This window comes from Spermophilus citellus, assembly GCF_964194105.1.
Source record: "Spermophilus citellus genome assembly, chromosome: 2".
In the NCBI taxonomy this organism is placed as follows: Eukaryota; Metazoa; Chordata; class Mammalia; order Rodentia; family Sciuridae; genus Spermophilus; species Spermophilus citellus.
This window is the reverse complement of record NC_138183.1, coordinates 18,227,884-18,249,434: the sequence shown is the minus strand read 5'-3', so window position 1 is coordinate 18,249,434 and position 21,551 is coordinate 18,227,884. Positions and strand designations below refer to the sequence as shown.

The 21,551-nt window shown below is 40.5% G+C and overlaps 1 protein-coding gene across 3 annotated transcripts in view; it reads right to left on the bottom strand.

Moving 5' to 3' along the window:
* The window catches only part of ASTN2 (astrotactin 2), an 856,022-nt gene that overhangs the window by 12,245 nt on the left and 822,226 nt on the right, over nt 1-21,551 (bottom strand). For all 3 annotated transcript variants that reach the window (XM_081282178.1, XM_081282176.1, XM_081282177.1), the window contains 2 exons: nt 2,728-2,828; nt 708-891 (listed from right to left, as the gene is read on the bottom strand). In XM_081282178.1, the coding sequence (XP_081138304.1) occupies nt 708-891; nt 2,728-2,828 (285 nt within the window). The remainder of the gene's footprint in view (nt 1-707; nt 892-2,727; nt 2,829-21,551) is intronic.

The following is a 21,551-nucleotide window of genomic DNA, read 5'->3' as shown; positions in this document are numbered from 1 at the left end:
TTCTTATCTCTTACCACTCCTGCTGGCAGGCACTTTGCTGCAACTGTTCGGAAATTCTTCAGTTCCTCCAAACACAATGCTTACCAAAGGGTAGAAAGAGAAGGAGTTCTTCTGGCTTAGGCCAAAGGATCATAGATGGTACTCAAGTTGATCACAGATGACATTAAATAACAATGAATCACATTTGAAAAATGTGAAATATGGTATATTAAGAACTATGTAATGTTTTGAACAACCAACAATAAAATAAAATAAAATAAAATAAAAAAAGTGGTTAGATAACCTCCTTCTGTCTCTGCCTCTCTTTCAGAAGAAGAATAGTTCTGGAACTGTGTTTTAAACATTTCTCTTGTTGATCTCCCTTTTATAGGAGAAAATCTCATGCTCTGATGGGATTGAACAACATTTTTGCTTTGTTCAATTTTTGTTGTTCTACTCTATTGACCGTTTAATTAGTCACTGAGTTTCTATTAAGGGCAGATAGTGCTATTTTCCCATTACAAGATGATTTGAATGTATCCCAATACATTTTCAGTAAGAAGTGAATCTTGCTGCCCCTTTTCCATCTCTAAAGATGACATGCCTCTACTGATCATCACCTTTATTTATTTGATAAAGTTCGTTGTAAGTCTATGAGAAAAGGGTCCAGCAACACCAATCAGAAGCAGGAAGCGTCTGCCCCTCTCCTCAGGCTCCTAAACCCATACCTGGGCCCCAGCTCATCCTCACTCCTCCAGACGAAGTCACCAAACTTTTCATAGTGGGAATTGTAGTGGTGCTGAACTCGGAACAGCATGGAGGCCGAGACCTCCATCAGCGTGTTGTAGGCCGTCTGCTGCTCCTTTCCGCTCGTGTACCCATTGTACAGATTGTAGATCTTGTCAGCTATCTCTGAGAGGAAAGAAGTACAGAAAGAGATCACTGCACAGTGGGGAAAAGTGAGGGCAGAGGCATGGCTCATAACAAGGAGGTCACAGTTGTGCAGGACTTCACTTGCATGGTCTCTGTGGACACAGACAAATCTTAAATCTGCCCTTTGTATGTCAATGAGCAGTAGCACTTGATTTCCTACCTAGTAACCAAAGATAATAATGGCTACTCTGGGGGTGCACTGGAAGAGCTAAGTCAAAACTGAATGTGGGGCTTGCTGTACTTCACTGGTAGAGTGCTTGCCTAGTATGTATAAGGCCCTAGAGAAATAAAACAAAATGAATATAAAACACTCAATACTCAAATACAAATTATTGATATGATTATTGAGCTCACGATTTAACAGAAATTCCAAACAAATGCAGAGGTTTCAATAAATTGCCTTGGTTCAACTCAGCATCCTCATTCTACCTCCCCTCTGTAATATTTCCAACACATTTCTGTAATCAGGTCTGATAGGCCCCTGTTCCAAAACCTTTTAAAGAAAATTCTGACTCTTCTGCTTGCCAAGCAGGGACATTCCCACTCCTGCGTCATTTCTACTAGCCATTGCAGTGTGAATTTGTCATGAGTAGAGGGAACAGTTCTTTACCTTTGAAGGCTCATATCAAAATCTTGATGGGTTCCCAAATCATTACTAACAATAGTTACCTGTAGGAGAATCTATAGGACCTTAGGACCAGGAAAAAATATTCACTTTATATTATTTTCCCTCTAATTTTTATTCTTGTTTTATAATCAAGTGTATATGTTATTTTAAAGTAATAATTAAAATGTTATTTTAAAATAACAACGATTAAAATAAGAAAATATCCCAAATCTCCTTGCTCTTGAGGTCAATTTCCTCTTATCTGATAACACATGAAATTCTTATTATCAAATTTCTTATTAAGTCATGTCTGTCTCTCCATCCAGAATTTAAATTCCAAAAAGGTAGAAATCATGTCTTCACAGCATTACTCACACCAGGGTTTTCGGGAAATATTTGCTCAACTTAAAGTGGGTGACCAGGACCCATGAGTTCCTATTCGTTATTTTTAATTTGCTGGTCTAGATGTAGAAACTGTATCAAAACATTTATATAGTGGATTTGATTGATGGGTTATATTTTTTAGGTCTTTTTTGTCAAATGACCAGGAGCAGCAAAAAAGTTTAATCTTGGGCTGGGGTTGTGGGTCAGTGGTACAGTACACATAAGCACTTGCAAGGCGCTGGGTTCAATCCTCAGCACTACATAAAAATAAATAAATAAATAAATAAAGGTTAATAAAAAAAAGATGTAGTCATTGCCTTTAAAAAAAAAGTTTACTCTTTCATGCTAACTTGGACAGATAGGCATGGAGTAGCTCTATGATGAGGATTTGGAGGCCACCATTGAGTCAGAGGCCACAGTGTGCTGTGATCAGTTAATGATGTCTGCCAAGGCACAAAAAGGGTGAAGTAGTGTTCTAAGTGCCACTTATTTGCCAGCTCTAGCATAGACTTAAATAGAAGAAAATGATTGGTCCCTAAGAAGGCCAGACTAAGGGGCTCTGGTACTCTACCACTCCTTACCTACTAGTCAGTTTTTCCACTGACAAAGATATTACTAGTCAATCTCAATTTTTTCCTTCATACTTCATAATTTAGTTCCATCTTCTTCTTGCTCCCTTAGTTCCTTCGGCTTCTTCTCTCTGTGCTAATATGTATGTGTGCACACATATGCACACACAGTGCTCGTTAGTGACTGTTGGATGGAGAACTTAACAGAGAGGAAATGTGAAACCTACTTGGAAAGTGAGGAGGCAGGTCACCTACCTTCTGCCTTGTTGTCATCCACCAGTGGACAGGCGGTCCTCAGGGTCACTGTGCTCAGCTCAGAGTGCCTCCCCCGTGTATCCACAGCATACAGAGTGAACCTATATCACAACAAGGCAAAGAGAGTACAAGGCTCAGACTTCACAGAAGGCACCAGAAGTTAAAGGAAGGAGCACAAAGTCATGGTACAGGACCAGTGGTACAAAGAACTCAGGGATGCTTACACTGCAAGGAAATGATATTTTTTTAAAAAGAAGGATAATTGTAAAACATTGATTGAGCATTGAATGCCTGCTGGGCACTTGGCACATAGTCTCCTAATTTGCAATTAAACAAGCCTAAAAGGCAGAGAATTATTGTCACTCAAATTATATCAAGGAGGATACTGTGTAGCTTTCTGTGTTCTCATAGTCACTGGGGGACTGAATAGGGGTTTGAACTCAAGCAGACAGAGTCTAGGACGTGAGAAGTCAGCCCCAGTGTGGCCCTATGGCTCTACACACACATTCATATGTTCTTTCATTCACTATGAATGAATTAGTTTAGGTGCTAAGGTTATGAAGGTGAACAAGGGAGTCAAGTTTCCTACTTGCTGAAGACTAATCAACACATAAACAAAAAAAATCAGATAATGATAAATATGATAAAGAACAATACAGAATAATGTGAAAAAGTGGAATGTATGTGCATTCGACATGTAGTTCATGAGGCCTTCTAGAAGAGGGAAAGTTAGAGATGATAACTGAATATTGAGAAAGAATCAGCTTATGGGAGAAAGACCTGGCAGAAGATCATGTCATGCAGGAAGATCAATGAGTGCAAAGGCCCTGAGGAGAGGAGGAGCCCAGACTATTGAAGGAATAGATAGCTGGAGTGGACAGAGCAAAGTGAGGGCAGGTGGAAGGTCAGTGGGGACCTTGTATGTCAAGAGAGGGAGCTGGGAGCTATTCTAGGTACAAAGCATGTCCCTATGCTCCTGTGATGTCATCTGATGCCCCATGCTGTGTTGGTGGTAGTGGACATAACCCGTGCAGCCTCAGAAGGGGGAAATGGGTAAATGCACACCTGGTGGATTCAGGTCTAACCAAGAGCACAGAAATTTTTTTAAAGCAGTCTCTGTCTACCTCCAGGGACACTCTGTGACTTTTCATATCTCCAGACTCTGAGTTCTATGGTTTATACAAAGTTTAAGGAGGGAGCAGAGATTTTCCAGAGGAGGTAAGGTTTGGAGGAAAGGAAGTTGGAATAGAAGTATCTTCCATCCAATTGGCCTGTTCTTGTCATGTGATCCTTTGTTGCCAAGTTTCAAGGTCAAGGGTAGAGTCAGTGATGTCCAGTGGGTAGAGGACTCCCTATATTAAGCAGAAGACCCTAAACTCCTAGTGTTCCCATATTTTTGCCTCTTTCTTTAGTACCTCAACTAACTCATGCTATACAATGGGTATATCACTACAATCGCCAAGTTTTAGAATGAGAGAGCACTGATTATAGATATTAGGCACTTAATAACAATGAGTTTGTTGTATAAAGTAATTAACATATGCTAAGATTTTAAAATGCATTAAGCATTATCTAAATAGTCTTACCTACTTGCTCACAGCCAATTCCCTCAAGAAATCCTTCAAGATAGGCATTATTACTCTCTCTATTTCATACCTGAGTCCCTGAGAGGGAAAGCAGCTTGCCCAGAGTCACACAGTAATTCCTGGACTGGCCATTTAAGCCTAGGCTTGACTGACTCCAATGCTCAGGCATCACACCTCTGCCAGATACTTGCTTCTGGCCACAGGTCTGTAGCCCTCAACTTTGTGCAGATATAATTTCTTCAGCTACACTTGCTAAATCCCACTACATGGAGTAGTGCCCCCTCAAGAAATTTCCTGATCTTATAAAAGCATGCTAAAATAATCATCCTCATTATTTCCATCTTTCAGAAGAAGAGACTAAAAATAAAAGCCAAGCAATTTTTCCAAATTCATAGATTTAGAAAAAGAACACGTCAAGCCTAAGCTCTGTATTACTCTAAAACTTGCACTTCTCACTTTCTGCCACCATCTCTGCTGTCAATGGTTTTGAGAGCCTGAGCCCATGTAGCTTCAATGCCCCATAACTTCATGCCTCAAAGGTTGTTTTTATAAAAGATTCCATGAATCAAAACTTGAAAAGGAACAGAAGTGTGACAGAGGAAGGAGCCTGGTCTCGGAGATAGTCATAATTGGGTTCATAATCCAGTTCTATTCCCTTAGTCTGTGACCTTGGGGAAGTCACTTCACCTCTCTAAGCTCACTTCACCTCTCTGTACTGGGCATCTGTGATAGGCAGACTGGGATGCACCTCGCCAGTTTGGGGTGGATGGATATGAAAAGTGAGCCTTTTCAGAAGTGAGTTATCATTGGTAAGCCATGCAGAAGCATTGGTAATAGGACCACAAAGAAACTCAGAGATATGAAAACAGGCAAGTGGCAAAGTGAGGAGGTAAGACACTGAGGAACATTGGGAAAGCACTTGCCATCCACACACCAACTCATCTAGAAAGCTGCAGAGGCAGGATCCAAACCCTAGCCTGCATGCCCAGGGGTACTCCTCAGTCTGAGTATAGCTATCTCCCTCATTCCATTAGGCATGTGATAGGCAATCAGTAAAGATTCATGTGAATGAATGAACTTGAGTGCACTGAATCTCATTGTTCAACTTGTTTCTCCATCAATCGAATGGGGAACATCTGACAGACAGTGCATGGCTGTCTCAAGAATTACACAAGCGAGGCATGAGGACAAGGTCTGTAATGCCCAATTCTTTCACTCCTCACTTTCATGGATGATTGTAATGCACCAATTGAAAAAGTAGATAGAAGGAAGGGCAGCAGAGGAAAGGAATCAGGGGGATGGGGAGGGAATGAGGAAGTACTGAGGACTGAAATATGCATTTCTGGATATGTCACAGTGAACCCCACTATTATGTGTAATGGCGATGCACTAATAAAAATACAAAAAATAAAGATCACACAATTTGTACAAGAATATATGTTTTTAAAAAAAATGTTTCACTAGAATCTGAAGAGAAAGAGATGCATTTCAAGGAACACATGGAAGGTTTGTAGTGAGTGAAATAAACAAATGGAGCCTCCAGGTAGAAGGCTTGAAATAATGTTTAACAGGGCTTTCCCTTTGGCCACTTATGTTTTGGGGGGGTGCTTCTGCAATACATTTCCTCCACCAGAGGAGCAGGATCAACTCTCTGCTTCACGGGCAGCACAAATGGCAGCCTGCTGGTGCTAGAAGTAGTCTTATGTTTTTTAAGTTATAAAACCTGGGTATAATTCCTGTTTCCTCCCATTGCAGGCTGAGCATTCTTTGGGAAGTCACTTCACTTTCTCTGAGCCTGAGTCTTCTTACCTGTAAAATAGGTTGAAAGTATTCATATCTCACAAGTTGAGGATCAAGACTCAACGAGAGAGTCATCATCATAATAGGCCTGGTTCACTCTTTGTTCCTTAAAAAGTAGCTTCTAACTTTGTTACTGAAACCATCAAACATGTCAGTGGAAGCCTCAGGATGCAGGAGACCACAGGCTGCCCTGCTTGGGGGGGGGGGGGAGCCAAAGAGGAAGATGTCAACCTCACAAGCTTGGGTCAAAAGTCACAAGGCCATACGCTTTCTGCCTGTCTCAGCTGTAATTGTAGAACTGCTCCAGACACATCTGAAAGCTGTTAGAGGACCAGGCTGGGCCTGAAGGGGCTCTCTGTGAGGGGGAGAAAGCTGTGGTCCTTGATAAGGAAGAAGTGGCTGGGAGAGAGAGATACAGAGGAAGAGGGAGGGAGGAAGGGAGGGAGGAAGGGAGGGAAGGAGGGGGGAGAGGGGGAGAGGGGGAGAGGGGGAGAGGGGGAGAGGGAGAGAGGGAGAGAGGGAGAGAGGGAGAGAGGGAGAGAGGGAGAGAGGGAGAGAGGGAGAGAGGGAGAGAGGGAGAGAGGGAGAGAGGGAGAGAGAGAGAGATATCTTTGTGTTGCCCAGGGCATCAGGAAGGGTGTTGCTACCTCTGTGAAGCATCCTCTCTTAGTGATAATGTGAACTAACACTCCTGAGTCATCACCTAACTCTGAATCCTCATTTCAGGAGTGGAAAAAGCAAGGCCCAGAAGGGAAGGTGACCTGTACAGAGAGCCACTGCCAGTAAATTCAGAGGGAAGACACCAGCCTGCCTGGTCCCTCCTCCCGTGTTCCTGAACATGCTGCTATCATGCTTCTTGTGCAGCTGGTGACCTAGGTCCACATCTACTTATGGGAAGCTTTTATTATAAAAGAGGTGGCTCAAAGGGTCAAGTTGAATGGATGTTTTAGGAACATGAACCTCAAGGCCCAACCCATTACTATTCTTTACCTAACCTTGTTGCAGAGAAAAGAACACTGGCCTCAGAGGCTGAAAGCCTGAGTGTGAGCCCAAAGACAGTGGTGTGAGATCTTAAGTACCTAAAGTAATACAGTCTTAAAACTCTGAGAAGCATAAAGGAGCAAGCAAATAAACAAAATACCGTGTGGGAAAGCCTTGGGATGGCCTCTCCAATGCATTTCAGGGTGTCTTCATCCTCATTAGGACTTTGCCATCCCTCCTCGGCCTCACCATCCCCAGGACAAAGTCTATCATTCTCAAGAGAAACTCCTTAACTCGGAGCCCCCATTACAGCTCCTGGATGTCCATCCATTCAACGTACAATTCGATCCTTGAGCCCCAAATAATCTCTAGCTACAGGTCCAACCTTGTTTGTCCATCTCTGCTCCCTGCTGTGTCCTTGTGGGATGCATCCAGTAGCCAAGACTCCAGACACAGCTCCTACCTCTGCCTTGGCACAGGCTGCACCTGCTGTGTCGGCTGCTCTTTCCCTTCCTCAGTTGACACCTCCACCTTGTCCCTGAAGCATCTTCAGACCTCATCTTCTTCGGGAAGCCTGTTTGGGCCCCTTTGAAGAGCTGCTTAGCCTTTCTCTTTCACAAGCTTCACCTACCAGTGTGGCTAGGTGAGTGCCCATTTGCTTCTCTTTTGCTCCTATGAGTCTGTGAGTGTCTACAGGACCAGAAGATGGCTCTGCCCATCTCTAAACACCTATGCCAGGTGTACCAAATACTGGCCAGAGTGAGTGACAGACTGAAGGGACAGCACAATTGTTTTGGCAGTTTCATTTCCCTTTTCTGGAAATCAGATTTCTCATTTGTAAAATAAATGATTGAAGGGTTATCAGAGGGGAGGGGAATAGCAGAAAGGCTAAAGGCCTGACTCTAGAATCATATACTCTGGTTTTAAATTTTGCTCCCCCAGTTTTTGGCTGCGTGGAGCTCTGTCTAACTTTATACACCTGTAACTGGGGATAACAACATGACAACCTACCAGGCAGGGTCGTTGTTGGAATGAAGGCAGAAGTTGCATAGAAGTACTCAGCATGATGTCTGGCAATCAGAGAGCCACAGCCATGGGCATTATGATCATGTGCTGCCCTAGACACTGACTTCTCCCCCACTTGGAGCAAGTGGCCCTACTAGAGATCAGGGAGAGTGGGTGGAAAGGGACCGTTGCTGGTCCCATTCAAGACCCCCAGACCTCCTCGCTGCAGGGGTGAGAAAATGAAACCGAGAAGTTAATTGGCGGTGAGAGCTTCTCACAGATCTGACAGGGGGTAAGAACAAGGACAGAACTCCAGAGGCCCACGTCAAGCCCAGGTCCCCGAGAGTACAGGAGAATGCGTTTGAAGTCTCCAGGCCAACGCCTGCTCTTCCCCAGCCGCCACATGATTTAGGCATTCTGGGGAGGCAAAAGTCTCCTCGCTGATTTGAAGGGAAACAGATGTTTCCAGGCCAGAGGCCCTGGTCTTGTAAAATGCTCCTTCTCCCCACACAGCTTTGGCAAACAACTTCCCATTAGCTCACCCCTCCACCTCCACCACCATCAGCCCCCCCCCCCCCATTCCTGCTTTCCTAAAGCACAATGCAGCAGTCAGAGGTGGTGGGAGAACTGAGAAGTCCCAGTGCCAGCTCTGGGGCTGAGCAGCTGGATGTCCAGGGACATCTAACTAACCGTCCTTCTCTGAGTCTCTGACCCAAGATCACCTCTGAGGAATAGGTTAGTTCTTATAGTCTAGGGGTATTCTCCATTGGAGACTGGGCTTGCAAACTAGACAGCTCTGGGTTTTAATCTGGGCTGTACCAGCTACTGCACAAGTAGCAACTTAGCCACTGAGCCTCAGTTTCTGTATCTAAAATATGAGGACAAAAGTTTCATCCCGTGGGATTCAATTTCCCCACTTGTATTTAAGCTTCTTGTAAACAAAATTGAGTAGCATCCCTTTTCCCTGGTACTACCCACAGTGCCCAGACAGTGTGCATCCAGATTTAAGGGAGCAGGAATGTCTACAATCGGCCGTTGGTAGGAAAACTGCTAGACACCCTGTACTCCAAAGGCTCAGGTCTCCACTTCAGCTCTACCCAAGTGGTGGAAAGAGTATTCAGATTTTCATGACATAAGAGGCGGGGCCCACAGGGCCTTCAGGGCTTGCCACCCACTCCAAAACCTGATTACTCAAATTAAAATGTTGGTTCCATAACCTATTGTCTTTATAACCCCAGGTAAGTGAATTCACCTCTCGGGTTCTTGTCCTTAAAGTGTGCATGATAGTATTACCTATCTCAAAGGGATGCTAGAGGCATAACATACTTAACACGGTGCTGGCATGTGGTAGGTGCTAAGTAAGTGTTAACTATGATTCAATGTGTGTATGGTTAAGTTATTCATCTCTCCTATAATGGATTTAACTCCCCCCAATTTTTTGATATTTCACCTTGAATGAGGAGTGAGCTCATGAGTGCTCTGACTAACTGAAACACAGTGAAAAGAGATACTCTGTCACTTCCAAGTCGGGGTCTTACAAAGCAAGGCAACTAGCTTCTACCTTGCTTGCTGAAAATTTCTGGCTCTGAATCCTGAGCCTCCGATAAGAAACCCGGGTACTCTGGGGTTGCTGTGGTGCGAGGAAGCCAAGCCACGTGGAGAGGTCATGTGTAGGAGCTCCATCAGGTCTGGTGCTGAGGCTCCTGACAGATTAATGCAGGAGACTTCAAATAGTTTCAACCCAAGGAGTTGAGTCACCACAGGTTTGAATGCTTGCAGCTGAGGCTGCACACTTCAAGGAGCAAATGTAGTCCAACCTGCTGTGTCCAGTTTGAATTTTTGAAACACAGAATCCATAAGGAGAACAAAATTTGTTTGAAGCTGCTAAGTTTTGGGGTCATTTGCTATGTCATCAATAGTAACTGTAACAACTTCCAAGCATCCAGAGCAGGGTCAGCAAACCACAGCCCATGGGCCAAACCTGGCCTTTGGCCTGCCTTTGTAAATAAAGTTTAATGGAAAACAGCCACGCTCCCTTTTTGTTTGTTTTTAATGTATTTTCTGTGGCTGCTTTCACACTAGAGAGACTGTGACAGAGACCATGAGGTCCACAAAGCCTAACGTACTTACTTTCTGGTCCTCGGGAGGAAATTGTGCAGACCTTGAGGTAGAGTTTTGGCAGTGTTTGAGGCATGAGCTCTTTCTCACAATATTTCATTTGCTCTCAGGGTTAGAAATCATTTCCATCCTATAGATAGGCTTAAGAGTTCAGGTGACTGGTCCAAGGTCACAGCTCTTCTATGGTCACCTGGTTGGATGTCATAACTGCCTGCTGAAAACCTAGACTCTAGTTTGGGTGCTGACTTTGAATGATGAGCAGTGTCCTTGGGCAGGTCCTACTGAGCTCTTTTCTCCCTTTTCTGGCCTGGGACATGAGGACACTGGCCAAGGTGATCTGTAGTGGCTGCCAGACTCAGATATCCAGGTTCCTTCATTGGGTGCCGACTACCAGGCAAGATATCTGTTTCCTTTAGTTCAGGAATATCAAAAGGAGCCTTGGGAATGAGTGAGCAAGGGATACTACAGGTTACTGCTCTGGTCTACAAGTAGCCCACTCACCCCCTAGCACCCCAAGTTCACCTTCCTACCTGCCAACTTAGGCTGACAACCCATGATTTCTGCCAACATAAATATTTAATTCTAGTGCCCAGCATAGAGATATTGACTCAATTCTAGTTACATTTCTACTCCAAACAGCCCATCTGAAGAATGATTGGGAGGCTCCGGCTAGGACAGAGGCGAGGCAGTCTGTGGTTGTCCTCTAAGCACCAGCTTGCCACACTGGCATGCCCTTCAACCCCTCCAGGGGCATGAGCTGGCAGGGAAGTGGGGAGCTGGCAGGAGGCCAAATCTGGAGACCAATATTGGTGCTGAGCTCAGACCGAGGTGACAGCAATCTACAATCAATTCCACGATCACCGCTTTACTAGCCCTAAACTCACTGCCATTTACACAACTTCCCAAAATTCACAGTGCCATGAACACTCCAACTCTGAAATAAATCATTACAGTATTGCCATGTAAAATTAAATAGACATAAATTAATTTACAACTCATTCATGTTGAACATGTTTCTAGGACCTGATGGAAGAGTGAATGAATATTTATTCCAGCACCTCCCCTGTGTGTGCCTTACCACAAATAAAATACCTCCTGAGCCAGACACTTTACTAAGCAGTGGAGTATAAAAATAAAAAAGAAGAGTTCTTGCTTTCATGGAACTCAGAACTGCAGACAGATGGGCAGGTGGATAAAAAATGGGATGCAGTAGCACAAAAGTTTTTAATAAAAATGCACTGGAGGCGATGTGTTTGCTTTAGATGTTTCCCTTCTTCCTTCTTCCAAAGCAGTGGACTAAATCTTGAAATAGGTGCTACCTGGATGGACTCTTCTTAGGTTGCAAACTGGGGTTGTCAGTTCTCTACAGGACTCATTGTTTTCTCTTTTGAAAAAGTGGAGGCAATGCTTGCCCTCCCATCTGGAAATCCTTTGAGAAGTGAATAAGCCAGAGGATTTGGATAGACAAAACCCATTCAAATGTTCTAGTTCATTTATTCACTTTCAAATAACCTAACCCCTTTTAAAGAAAGATTCAGTCTAAAATTTAGGTTGGCTTTAGTAGTAGTCAATATCCTTGACCTTCATTTTTTTCCCCTTCTTGGCCCTCTCCTCCTATGTTTTTTTCCAGGGGGGGTGGATCAAATAATAACACATAATTGGATCAGCCATTGTTCCTAGTTGGAATATGTTCACTGCTTAATAGGTTGATTAAAAGCAAAGTATGCAGATTAACTTTATGGTCTCCGGATAAAGAATGAACCATGCACAGAATGTCCAATTATCCCCCTCCAACCTGTATTCCTTAGGTCTTTGAACAAATTGTGGACTTATCCTATATCTTTATTGTATACTGGACCCACCTCTGAAAACCAGATAGAATTTTTAAACAACTTCAGATATAGACACAATTTTGTGCCAAGTGTGGTGGCACAACATTTGTAATCCCAGATATTCAGAAGGCTGAGGCAGAAGTTTTAAAAGTTTGAGGCCAAAGTGGGCAACTTAGCAGAACCCGGTCTCAAAATAAAATTTAAAAGGCTGGGTATGTATCTCAGTGTTAGAGTACTTGCCTGGCATGTACTAGGCTCTGGTTCAGTACCCAGTATTGAAAAAAAATTGCAGAAAGGCATAATTTGAAAGTATGTTCAATTGCGAGACAGAGAACATGATTTGTGAAGAATATAAAGAGAGTCTAGAGAATGGGAGAAAACCTTGGCCACCTGCACCTCAGATAGAACATTAATTTCCAGGGTATATAAAGAACCCAAAAGACTTAACACTAAAAAAAGAAATGCCCAAATTAATAAATGGGCAAAGGAACAGACACTTCACAGAAGAAATATGATAGGTCAACAAATATATGAAAAATTGTTCAACATCTCTAGCAATTACAGAAATGCAAATTAAAATTACACTGAGAGGGCTGGGGATGTGGCTCAAGCGGTAGCACGCTCACCTGGCATGCGTGCGACCCGGGTTCGATCCTCAGCACCACATACCAACAAAGATGTTGTGTCCGCCGAGAACTAAAAAAAATAAATATTAAAAATTCTCTCTCTCTCTCTCTCTCTCTCTCTCTCTCTCTCTCTCTCTCTCTCTCTCTCTCTCTCCCCTCTCTCACTCTCTCTTTAAAAAAAAAATTACACTGAGATTTCATCTCACTCTAGTCAGAATGGAAATTATCAAGAATACAAGTAACAGTACATGTTGGCAAGGATGTAGGGGAAAAGGTACACTCATACATTGCTGGTGGGAGTGCAAATTGGTACAACCACTATGGAAAGCAGTATGGAGATTCCTCAGAAAACTTGGAATGGAACCACCATTTGACTCAGCTACCCCTCTCCTTGGTCTATACTCAAAGGACTTAAAAACAGCATACTATAGTGATGCAGACACGTCAATGTTAATAGCAGCTCAATTCACAATAGCTAAGATATAGGAACCAACGTAGGTGCCATTCAACAGATGAATGGATAAAGAAAATGTAGTAGATATACTTAATGGAATATTACTCAGCCATAAAGAACAATGAAATTACGGCATTTGCCAGTAAATGGATGGAACTGGAGGCTATCATGCTAAGAGAAATAAGCCAGTCCCCAAAAAAACAAAGGATGAGTGTTCTCTCTGATATGCAATGCTAACACACAATAAGGGGGGAGGGAAGAATAGGAGTTCACTGGATTAGACAAAGGGGAATGAGAAAGGGAGGGGGTGGGAATAGAAATGAGAAGAGTGAACCAGACATAATTTCCTATGTTCATATATGAATACATGACCAGTGTGACTCCACATCATGTACAACCACAGGACTGGGAAGTTATACTCCATGTTTGTATGATATGTCAAAATATATTCTACTGTCATGTATAATTAAAAAGACCAAATAAAAAAATGTTAAAAAAATAAAATAAGGGCTGGGGATGTGGCTCAAGTGGTAGCGCGCTCGACTGGCATGCGTGCGGCCCGGGTTCGATCCTCAACACCACATACAAACAAAGATGTTGTGTCCACCGAAAACTAAAAAAATAAAAATAAATAAATATTTAAAAAAATAAAAAATAAAAATAAAAAATAAAATAAAATAAAAAGAGAACATGATTTGTAGGTTTTGCTTCGTCATTAACTGGCCATATGGCTTTGATCAGATTATTTGGCCTTTCTGTACCTATCTGTTGATAATCCCACAGGGATGCTGTGACAACCAAATAGTCATTTGGGATATAAGTGTGTTAGAGATTCCACCCACATTTTTTGGGCAACTACTTATCCAGTGACAGTGCTGGCAGCTTTTGTTTGCCTTCTATTCTCTTAACAATTACCTAAGAAGTGTGTGGGATTAAATCCATTTTACAAGGAAATGAGTGGAAATTTGAATTTACTTTTTCAAGGCTTCAAAGATAGTAGTAGTAGTTCTTCAGGACTCAGCATAGGTCCACTCACTCCAAGTCCAGTGTTATTTCCAAATCAACAGAATTATTATTATTTTTCGGGTATATCTGTAGAACATCAGGGTTTTATTTACAAGTACAGAACCCTATTAAGTTCCAATAGGAGTCCTTTTAGCAGATACAGTGGAAATACTTTATAGAATGGTGCATTAAAGAAATCAATCAGCAGAATTATTATGCAGTCATTGGTCCCAACTAAATCTTATGTCTCAGTTCAGAGGAGGTTACAGTTTATTAGGAGGATGAACTACATGTCCCCAACTTTTGATAAGGAAGAGACCTCACCATAGAAGCAATATCACTTTTCTTCCCAACACTGATATTGTTCCTCCTCCATGTCTGATCCTAATGCCCCTTTTCTTTGATGGTGCCTTTGGACATCACATTTTGTCAGAGCCAAGCCCAGAGAAGGAGACGCCAAGCAGAGACCACTGTCTTGGATTTGCCCTTGGATATTAAGCTAGGGAACACTATAGACAGGGTAGTTCTTACAGATTTTAAGCTGAGCTCAGTCCCCACCTCAGAGTCAAGCTCTGCTTTCCCACTGGTAGAGAGGTGGGAGTAGGGGGGATGAAAAAGTCCTGTACTTTGAGTCTGAAGGACTAAGTCTGCAAACCTTGTCTGTGTCCTGTTTCTATCATCTCTGAGAGCCTTAGTTTCCCTATCTATAAAATGGACTCAACAATATTTGTTTCACAAGGCTGAGATAAGAGTGAAATAACATGGGTAACACCTAGATAGAGCTTGGTACAGTAAATGTTATTTTGAGGATCTTGCTTACTTATGATGCTCAAGTGGGATAAGTGGTAACAGTGCTGTTTGAAGATCAAATCAAGCCAAATCATTTAAAGGTAATGGTCCTGGAGGGTGTTGGAAGCAATAAAAGCATTATGTTTTATGGGATTTGATTAGAGCTCCAGCTGAGCCACTGGATGTGTAGGCAAGTTACACCATGTCTACAAGCCCAAGCTTCCTCATCAGTTCCAAACCAACAACCATACCTACTTTCAATTGTAGTAAGTATGGAGACAAGAAAGTGCAACACCAGCTGAGCTAGGATCTTGACCCTGGGCTGCCTGACTCTAAAGCCCTAGTTTGGACTGGATCAACACTGTGGCTTTATGTAAATCCTTCCCTCATGTATCTTGCTTTCTTTTCCTATTTAACAACAGGTCACCAGATGTCCTCACTGGTGAATTCTACCAAATGTAAACACCAATTAGCACCAATCCTCCACAAACTCTTTCAAAAAATAATAGGGGGGAAACAGAAAACTGATTCAATGAAGCAGAATTACCTTGATACTAAAGCCAGACAAAAACATCACAAGAAAACTACAGTCCAGTATCCCTTATAAATATAGACACAAAAGAAAATGCCAACTAAATTGAACAGTTATAGAATGGACTATGCCCCATAATCAAGTAGAGTTTAATCCATGAAAGTGAGATTGGTTCTTTATATGAAAATAAACCCATGTACTCCATAATACTAATTAAATAAAGGATTAAAATTACATGGTCACTCCAATAAATACACAAAAAAAAATTTCAAGAAAACCAACACCCTTTCATAATAAATATACTCAACCATGAATAGAAAGGAACTTCCCCAATACAATAGAAAACATCTATGAAAAACTCACAATTAACATCAAACTTAACAGTAAAAGACAGAAATTTCCCCCTTAAGATCAGTAAGACAAGGATGTTAACTTTCACCATTTTCATTTAATATTGCACTGAAGGTTTTAGACAGGGCAATTAAGCAAGAAGAATAAATAAAAAGACATCCATATATGAAGGAATAATGTAAAACAATCTCTATTTGCAAACACATGACTTTTGTATAAAAAATGAAAAGGGAACCCCCCCCAAATTACAGATATTAAAAAAATTTAGTAAGGTTGCAGATATAAGAGTAATATATAAAAATCAATTGTATTTCTACATAGAAACAATGAACAATAAAAAATGAAATTAGGAAATCATTCCATTTATAGTATCACCAAAAATAAATATAAATAAAACACTTAGAATATAGTCAACAAAAGAAAAACAAGACATGTACACTGAGAACTATTGAACATGTTTGAAATAAATTAAAGAAAGTTATTTAATGAAGATATCCTGTGCTTATGGACTAGAAGACATACTATTGCTCAAATGTAAATACTACCAAACTAATCTATAGATTTAACAAAAACCCTGTCAAAAATTTCCAGTGATTTTTTTTGTGTGTGTGTGTGTATAAGTTGAAAAGCTATTCCTAAAATTCTTATTGGAATGCAAGGTATACGGAATTTCCAAATAACCTTGAAAAAAAGAGGACTCACACACCCCATTTTCAAAACTCACTGTAGTTCTACAGTAATCAAGATTTTCTGATATTTGTATAAGGATTGATATAGGCTAATGGAATAAAATTCGGAGTACAAAAATAACCCCAATATATTTATATTCAATTGCTTTTTTAACCAGGGTGCCAAGTCAATTAGATGGGAGAAATATTTCCAATAAATGGATTCATATGGTCAGCTATATGCAAAAAAGTGGATCCCTATTGCATACCTTATACAAAAATTAACTCAAAATGAACCAATGACCTATAAAAGTTAAAAGTATAATATTCTTAGAAGAAGACAGAGAAAATATAACCCTAGATCAGGCAATGGTTTTCTTAGATACGACATCAAAAGCACAAGCAACCAAAAATATAGGCAAATTGAGTTCATCAAAATAAAAAATGTTTGTGTTTCAAAGAACACAGTAAGGAAAGTTAAAAGTCAATTCATAGAATAAAAGAAATTATTTGCAAATCTTATATCTGATAAGGGTCTAATATCCATAATATATAAAGAAGCATTATAGTCTAATATTATAAAATGAATAAAAAACTTAAAAATGGGCACAATATTTTCATAGACATTTCCTAATAGAAGGAACTCAAGTGTCCAGTGACTACATGAAAATGTGTTCACTGTGATTAGTCATTAGGAAAATGCAAATAAAAACCACAATTAGATGTGAGTCCATTCACACTACGATGACTGTAATCAAAAAGACATAAAATTAAAAGTGTTAGAAAGGATGTGGAGAAATTGAAATTCTATGTATTGATGGTGGGAATCCAAAATGGTGCCATACCGGGAAACAGTTTGGCAGTTCTTGTCAAAGCTAAACATGGAGTCACCATATTACCCAACAGTTTTTCTAGGTACATACCAAAGAGAATTGGAAACACATACCCATGGAAAAACTTGCATTCATATTTCCCTACCAGCATTTTTCATAACACTCAAAAAAGTAGAAAATGTCCCAAATATCCATCAACTGATGAACAGATAAGCAAAAGGTGGTACATCCATATAATTGAATATTATTCAGCCATAAAAAGAAATGAAGTTTTTATTCAAGCTACAATTTCACTGAACCTTAAAAACATTATGCTAAATAAAAGAAAGCAGGCACAAAAGGCTTTTATATTGTATGATTCTATTTATGTGAAATGTCCACAATAGGCAAATTCCTATAGATAAGAATTAGATTAGAGTTGTCAGGGGCTAGAAGGAAGGGGTAATGGGAATGACTTTTAATGTTCTACAGAGTTGCTTTTTCGGGTGATGAAAATGTTCTGGAATTAGTTGTGATGGTTGCGCAGCTTTATGAATATCTGAAAAACAAAATCCACTGACTTGTATACTTTGCAAAGGTGAATTTCATAGTATGTGAATTCAATCTCAAAAAAAAAACTATTTAAAAATAAACAAAAATCAATGGAGAAATTGAGGGTATTGCTCACCAGTAGAGCATGTGCTTAGCAAGGGCAAAGCTCTTTCAATCCCCAGCATCTGTAAGCATGTGAGCTTGTGCGCGCGCGCACACACACACACACACACACACAAACACACACACACACTGAAAGACTGGAGTCAGTCACGAGGAGCCTGCCTGGATAATGGTGGCTTTGGCAGGGGTTTGGAAGCTGGTTCTATGTTTAGCTTTCTGATTTCTGAGTTTGAGCAAGCACCTCCGTCCCAACCCATGCCATATTTCTTCCTGTAAGTAGAAAGCATTACTTAAAGAGAAAACAGGAAACCTTCAGTAAAACCTTAAGTGGATCATGCAGCTTTGGTTTATTTGTAAAGGTAGGAGTCTGAGAACTGCAATGGAACTATTGCAGTCCCTTAGTATAGTACAGCCCTTAGGGGTAGGGACTTAAAAGAGAAGAACGTTCTATGTTTAAATAACATCTCTGTTGCTTAAAGGCTGCCAGACACTGGGTAAGTACTTCACCTCCACCAGCCTTGGTGTTCTTGCCAAGGAGATAAGCACAGTCCCACCTGACTTGCAGGGTTTTTTGAAGGGGGTCTTCCAAAGTAAGATACATTTATCCCAATTCTTGACAAATGGTAGCAGCTGCTCACTATGTAGCAAGAACTACTATTCTTTCTTTTATGTTTTTATTAGTGCATTATAATTATATATAATAGAATTAATACCCTTAATGATTTCATCTGCATTTTCTATCTCTGGTACACAGAAACAAACAACTATTTTCAATCTAGTAGGGCTTCACTTTGAACCTTAGACATGCTCATAACTAACAACATTCACTTTTTTCTCCATCTGGAAACTTCCCTCCCCAGTTTCTTCCCTTATCTCCTTCAAAGCCATTTTGAGGCATAAGGTTTCCTTTTAAAAGTTCAACCCCATTCCACATGCTATACTTCTAACACCATTTATCTAGCTCTGTTTTCAAAATATATATGCTTTTCTGTATATTTATTTATTTGGTAAATCAATTAGTTTTATATCCCCACTTGAACTTGCAAATATCTCTCTCTCTCTCTCTCTCTCTCTCTCTCTCTGTGTGTGTGTGTGTGTATGTGTGTGTGTGTTTGTCCTTGTATACACAAATATTATCACTTTCAATACAGTATTCAATAAATTACATGAGGTAAGACAGTCTAAGTCATGATATCTGGTAGCTTAGATGTATTAAGTACATTTTTTGACTTATGATACTGATATTTTCAACTTTTGATGGTTTTTCAGGACAAAATGCCAATATAATTAAACAAGTTATCAATCAATCAATCTATCTATGCATCTATCCATTCATCTATGCACTTAAATTGTGGCCTTTACTACATAAAAACTATCCATGGATTCTCAGCTCCTAGGATACAATTTCTTTCCATTTTAGCTAGGCCATGTGATTCTTCCTATCCATGAAATGTCTTCTCCATCCCTCTCTTCCACGAGGACCCCATAGGCCAATGCATTTGAGCAGGGATAGTGCCAAGATGGAGGAGCTTCCATCTGTGTGGTTCTTAAGTGACTGGTAGAAAAGTTTCCTATCTGTACTGAATATGCTGAATGAGAATTAAGTCTCTGCTATATTATGCACTAATATTTTGGTGTTGTTAACTTTGGCCTATCCTGACTTATACATGATTGATTCATTCGTGGATGATAACAGGGAAAAACTGATTCAAGAACTGTAGATCATGCAGCCATGTATTTTGCACACATTTTAGTTCAGGTATCTTGTTAGGAACTTTACATGAACTGCCTCTGATCCTCCCTTTGTCCTACTAAATAATAGTTATTATCACCATTTTTTTAATTGAAGAAACTAAATCTGTGGTTTGGCATGATTTGCCCAAGCTCATCCATCCACTAATTAGCAAGCTAGGGTTTGAACTCCAATCAGTCTGATTCTAAAGACTACTTTCTTTCTGCTACAATAGGATGCCCTCATGGGACATTTTCAAGTACTACACCTCAGATGTATCACCTTTGGACTAATCAACTGCTTATAATGTCCTTAAAAGCCCTAACTAGCTTCAACACAGTCCCATAAGGTAGGTTTTATTATTGTCCTCTTTTTTACAGATGAAGAAATGGGAGGTCAGAGAGGTTAAGTAATTTGCCTGTGTGTTCTGTCTAGAAAATGGCAGAGCTTGATTCAGTCCTAGGCAACCTCGTTTCAAAGCCAGATTTTTTTTTTTTAAGCCAGGATTCTTAATCCTTGGCCCTTCCACATTTCATTTCTTCAGGAATTCCTGTCTTAATTTATGCTGTTTGATAATAATTCTGTATCCTTTTTGAAAAGGACAATTTCTTGCCATGAGAGGGGTGGGTGTTGGAAAATAGCCAGAAATATACTTTGGTATAAACAATGGCTAGAATAAAAGTTCAATGTGCTCTAAATTTGCTACTGATTCCCAGATTATTTGAGCCAATTAGTTCCTTTTAGGAGTGTAGTAGGTTTGGCTATAATACAGGAACAATAGGATAATATTCTCTTCTTTGGGTTAAAGGATAGTTCTATCTTTTCACATCATAATGGTTGTACACCTCTAGGTCTGGTGATAATATGTATCAGGTAGGGTGAGTGTGGTAGGCATGTATGTGAGGTGCTGACAGAATACATGATGATGCATCTAGTTTTATACAGATTTTTATGAGGATTACATTTTTTCTATCAACTAATTGTGAGATCTAGATATAATAACATTGTCTTAGACTGATTTCCCTCAATTGTAATGTAAGGATACTGATGTTATTTGCCTCCTGTAGTTATTGTGAAGCATTGATAAAAACTTAGCACACTAGTACTAGCATATGGATTCAAATTGTTAGTTATGATTGCCTTCCTTGGGAAATTGTGTGTCCATTAATACACCAATGAGCTTATCTCTGAGGTGCATCTGTGTAAATGTTGGAGCGGTGCAAGATGGGGTGGGTGTGAGAAGTTACATGTTCATCATTCAGGGCAAGATTGGATCCTTTTTCCAAGATTCAGCCTTGGAAGGCTGGGAAAAGCAGGATGCGGAGAAAGAAGACAAGAAGGAATTATAATTTTCAAACTCAATGACTTAGGAAGTCTGCTCCATCTGCCTGTGGAAGTGGCCATTTATTTACACCATAGTATTCTAGAAATCGACCTATACCCAAGGGTCATTGCTAACAGTTGCTATAAAAGCAGACGTTGTCTAGCAACCCTATGCACTGTAAGACAAAAAGGGAGAAGGAATTTGAAGGAAATAGAAAAACCAGAGGCTGCCTATCAAGAGAGAGGGGGGGGGGGGAGGATGATGATAAATTATCCTTGCCAATCATTGGCTATAGGTTTTCTAATTTACTTCTTACAATCATAAGTAGTAGGCCATATTATCTATATTTCTCTATATTTACAGATGAAGAAAGAGATTAAATAAGCCCCTGAATCACACAAATGCTTGGTTCCAGAGCAGGGTTCAATTCCAGACCTTTTCTGAAACCAAATTTGTGGTTTTGGGCTATGTAATTCCTATGCTAAACCCAAGGGCTGTTACAACCCTGCCAGCATAGGTAAGCCACCACATTCA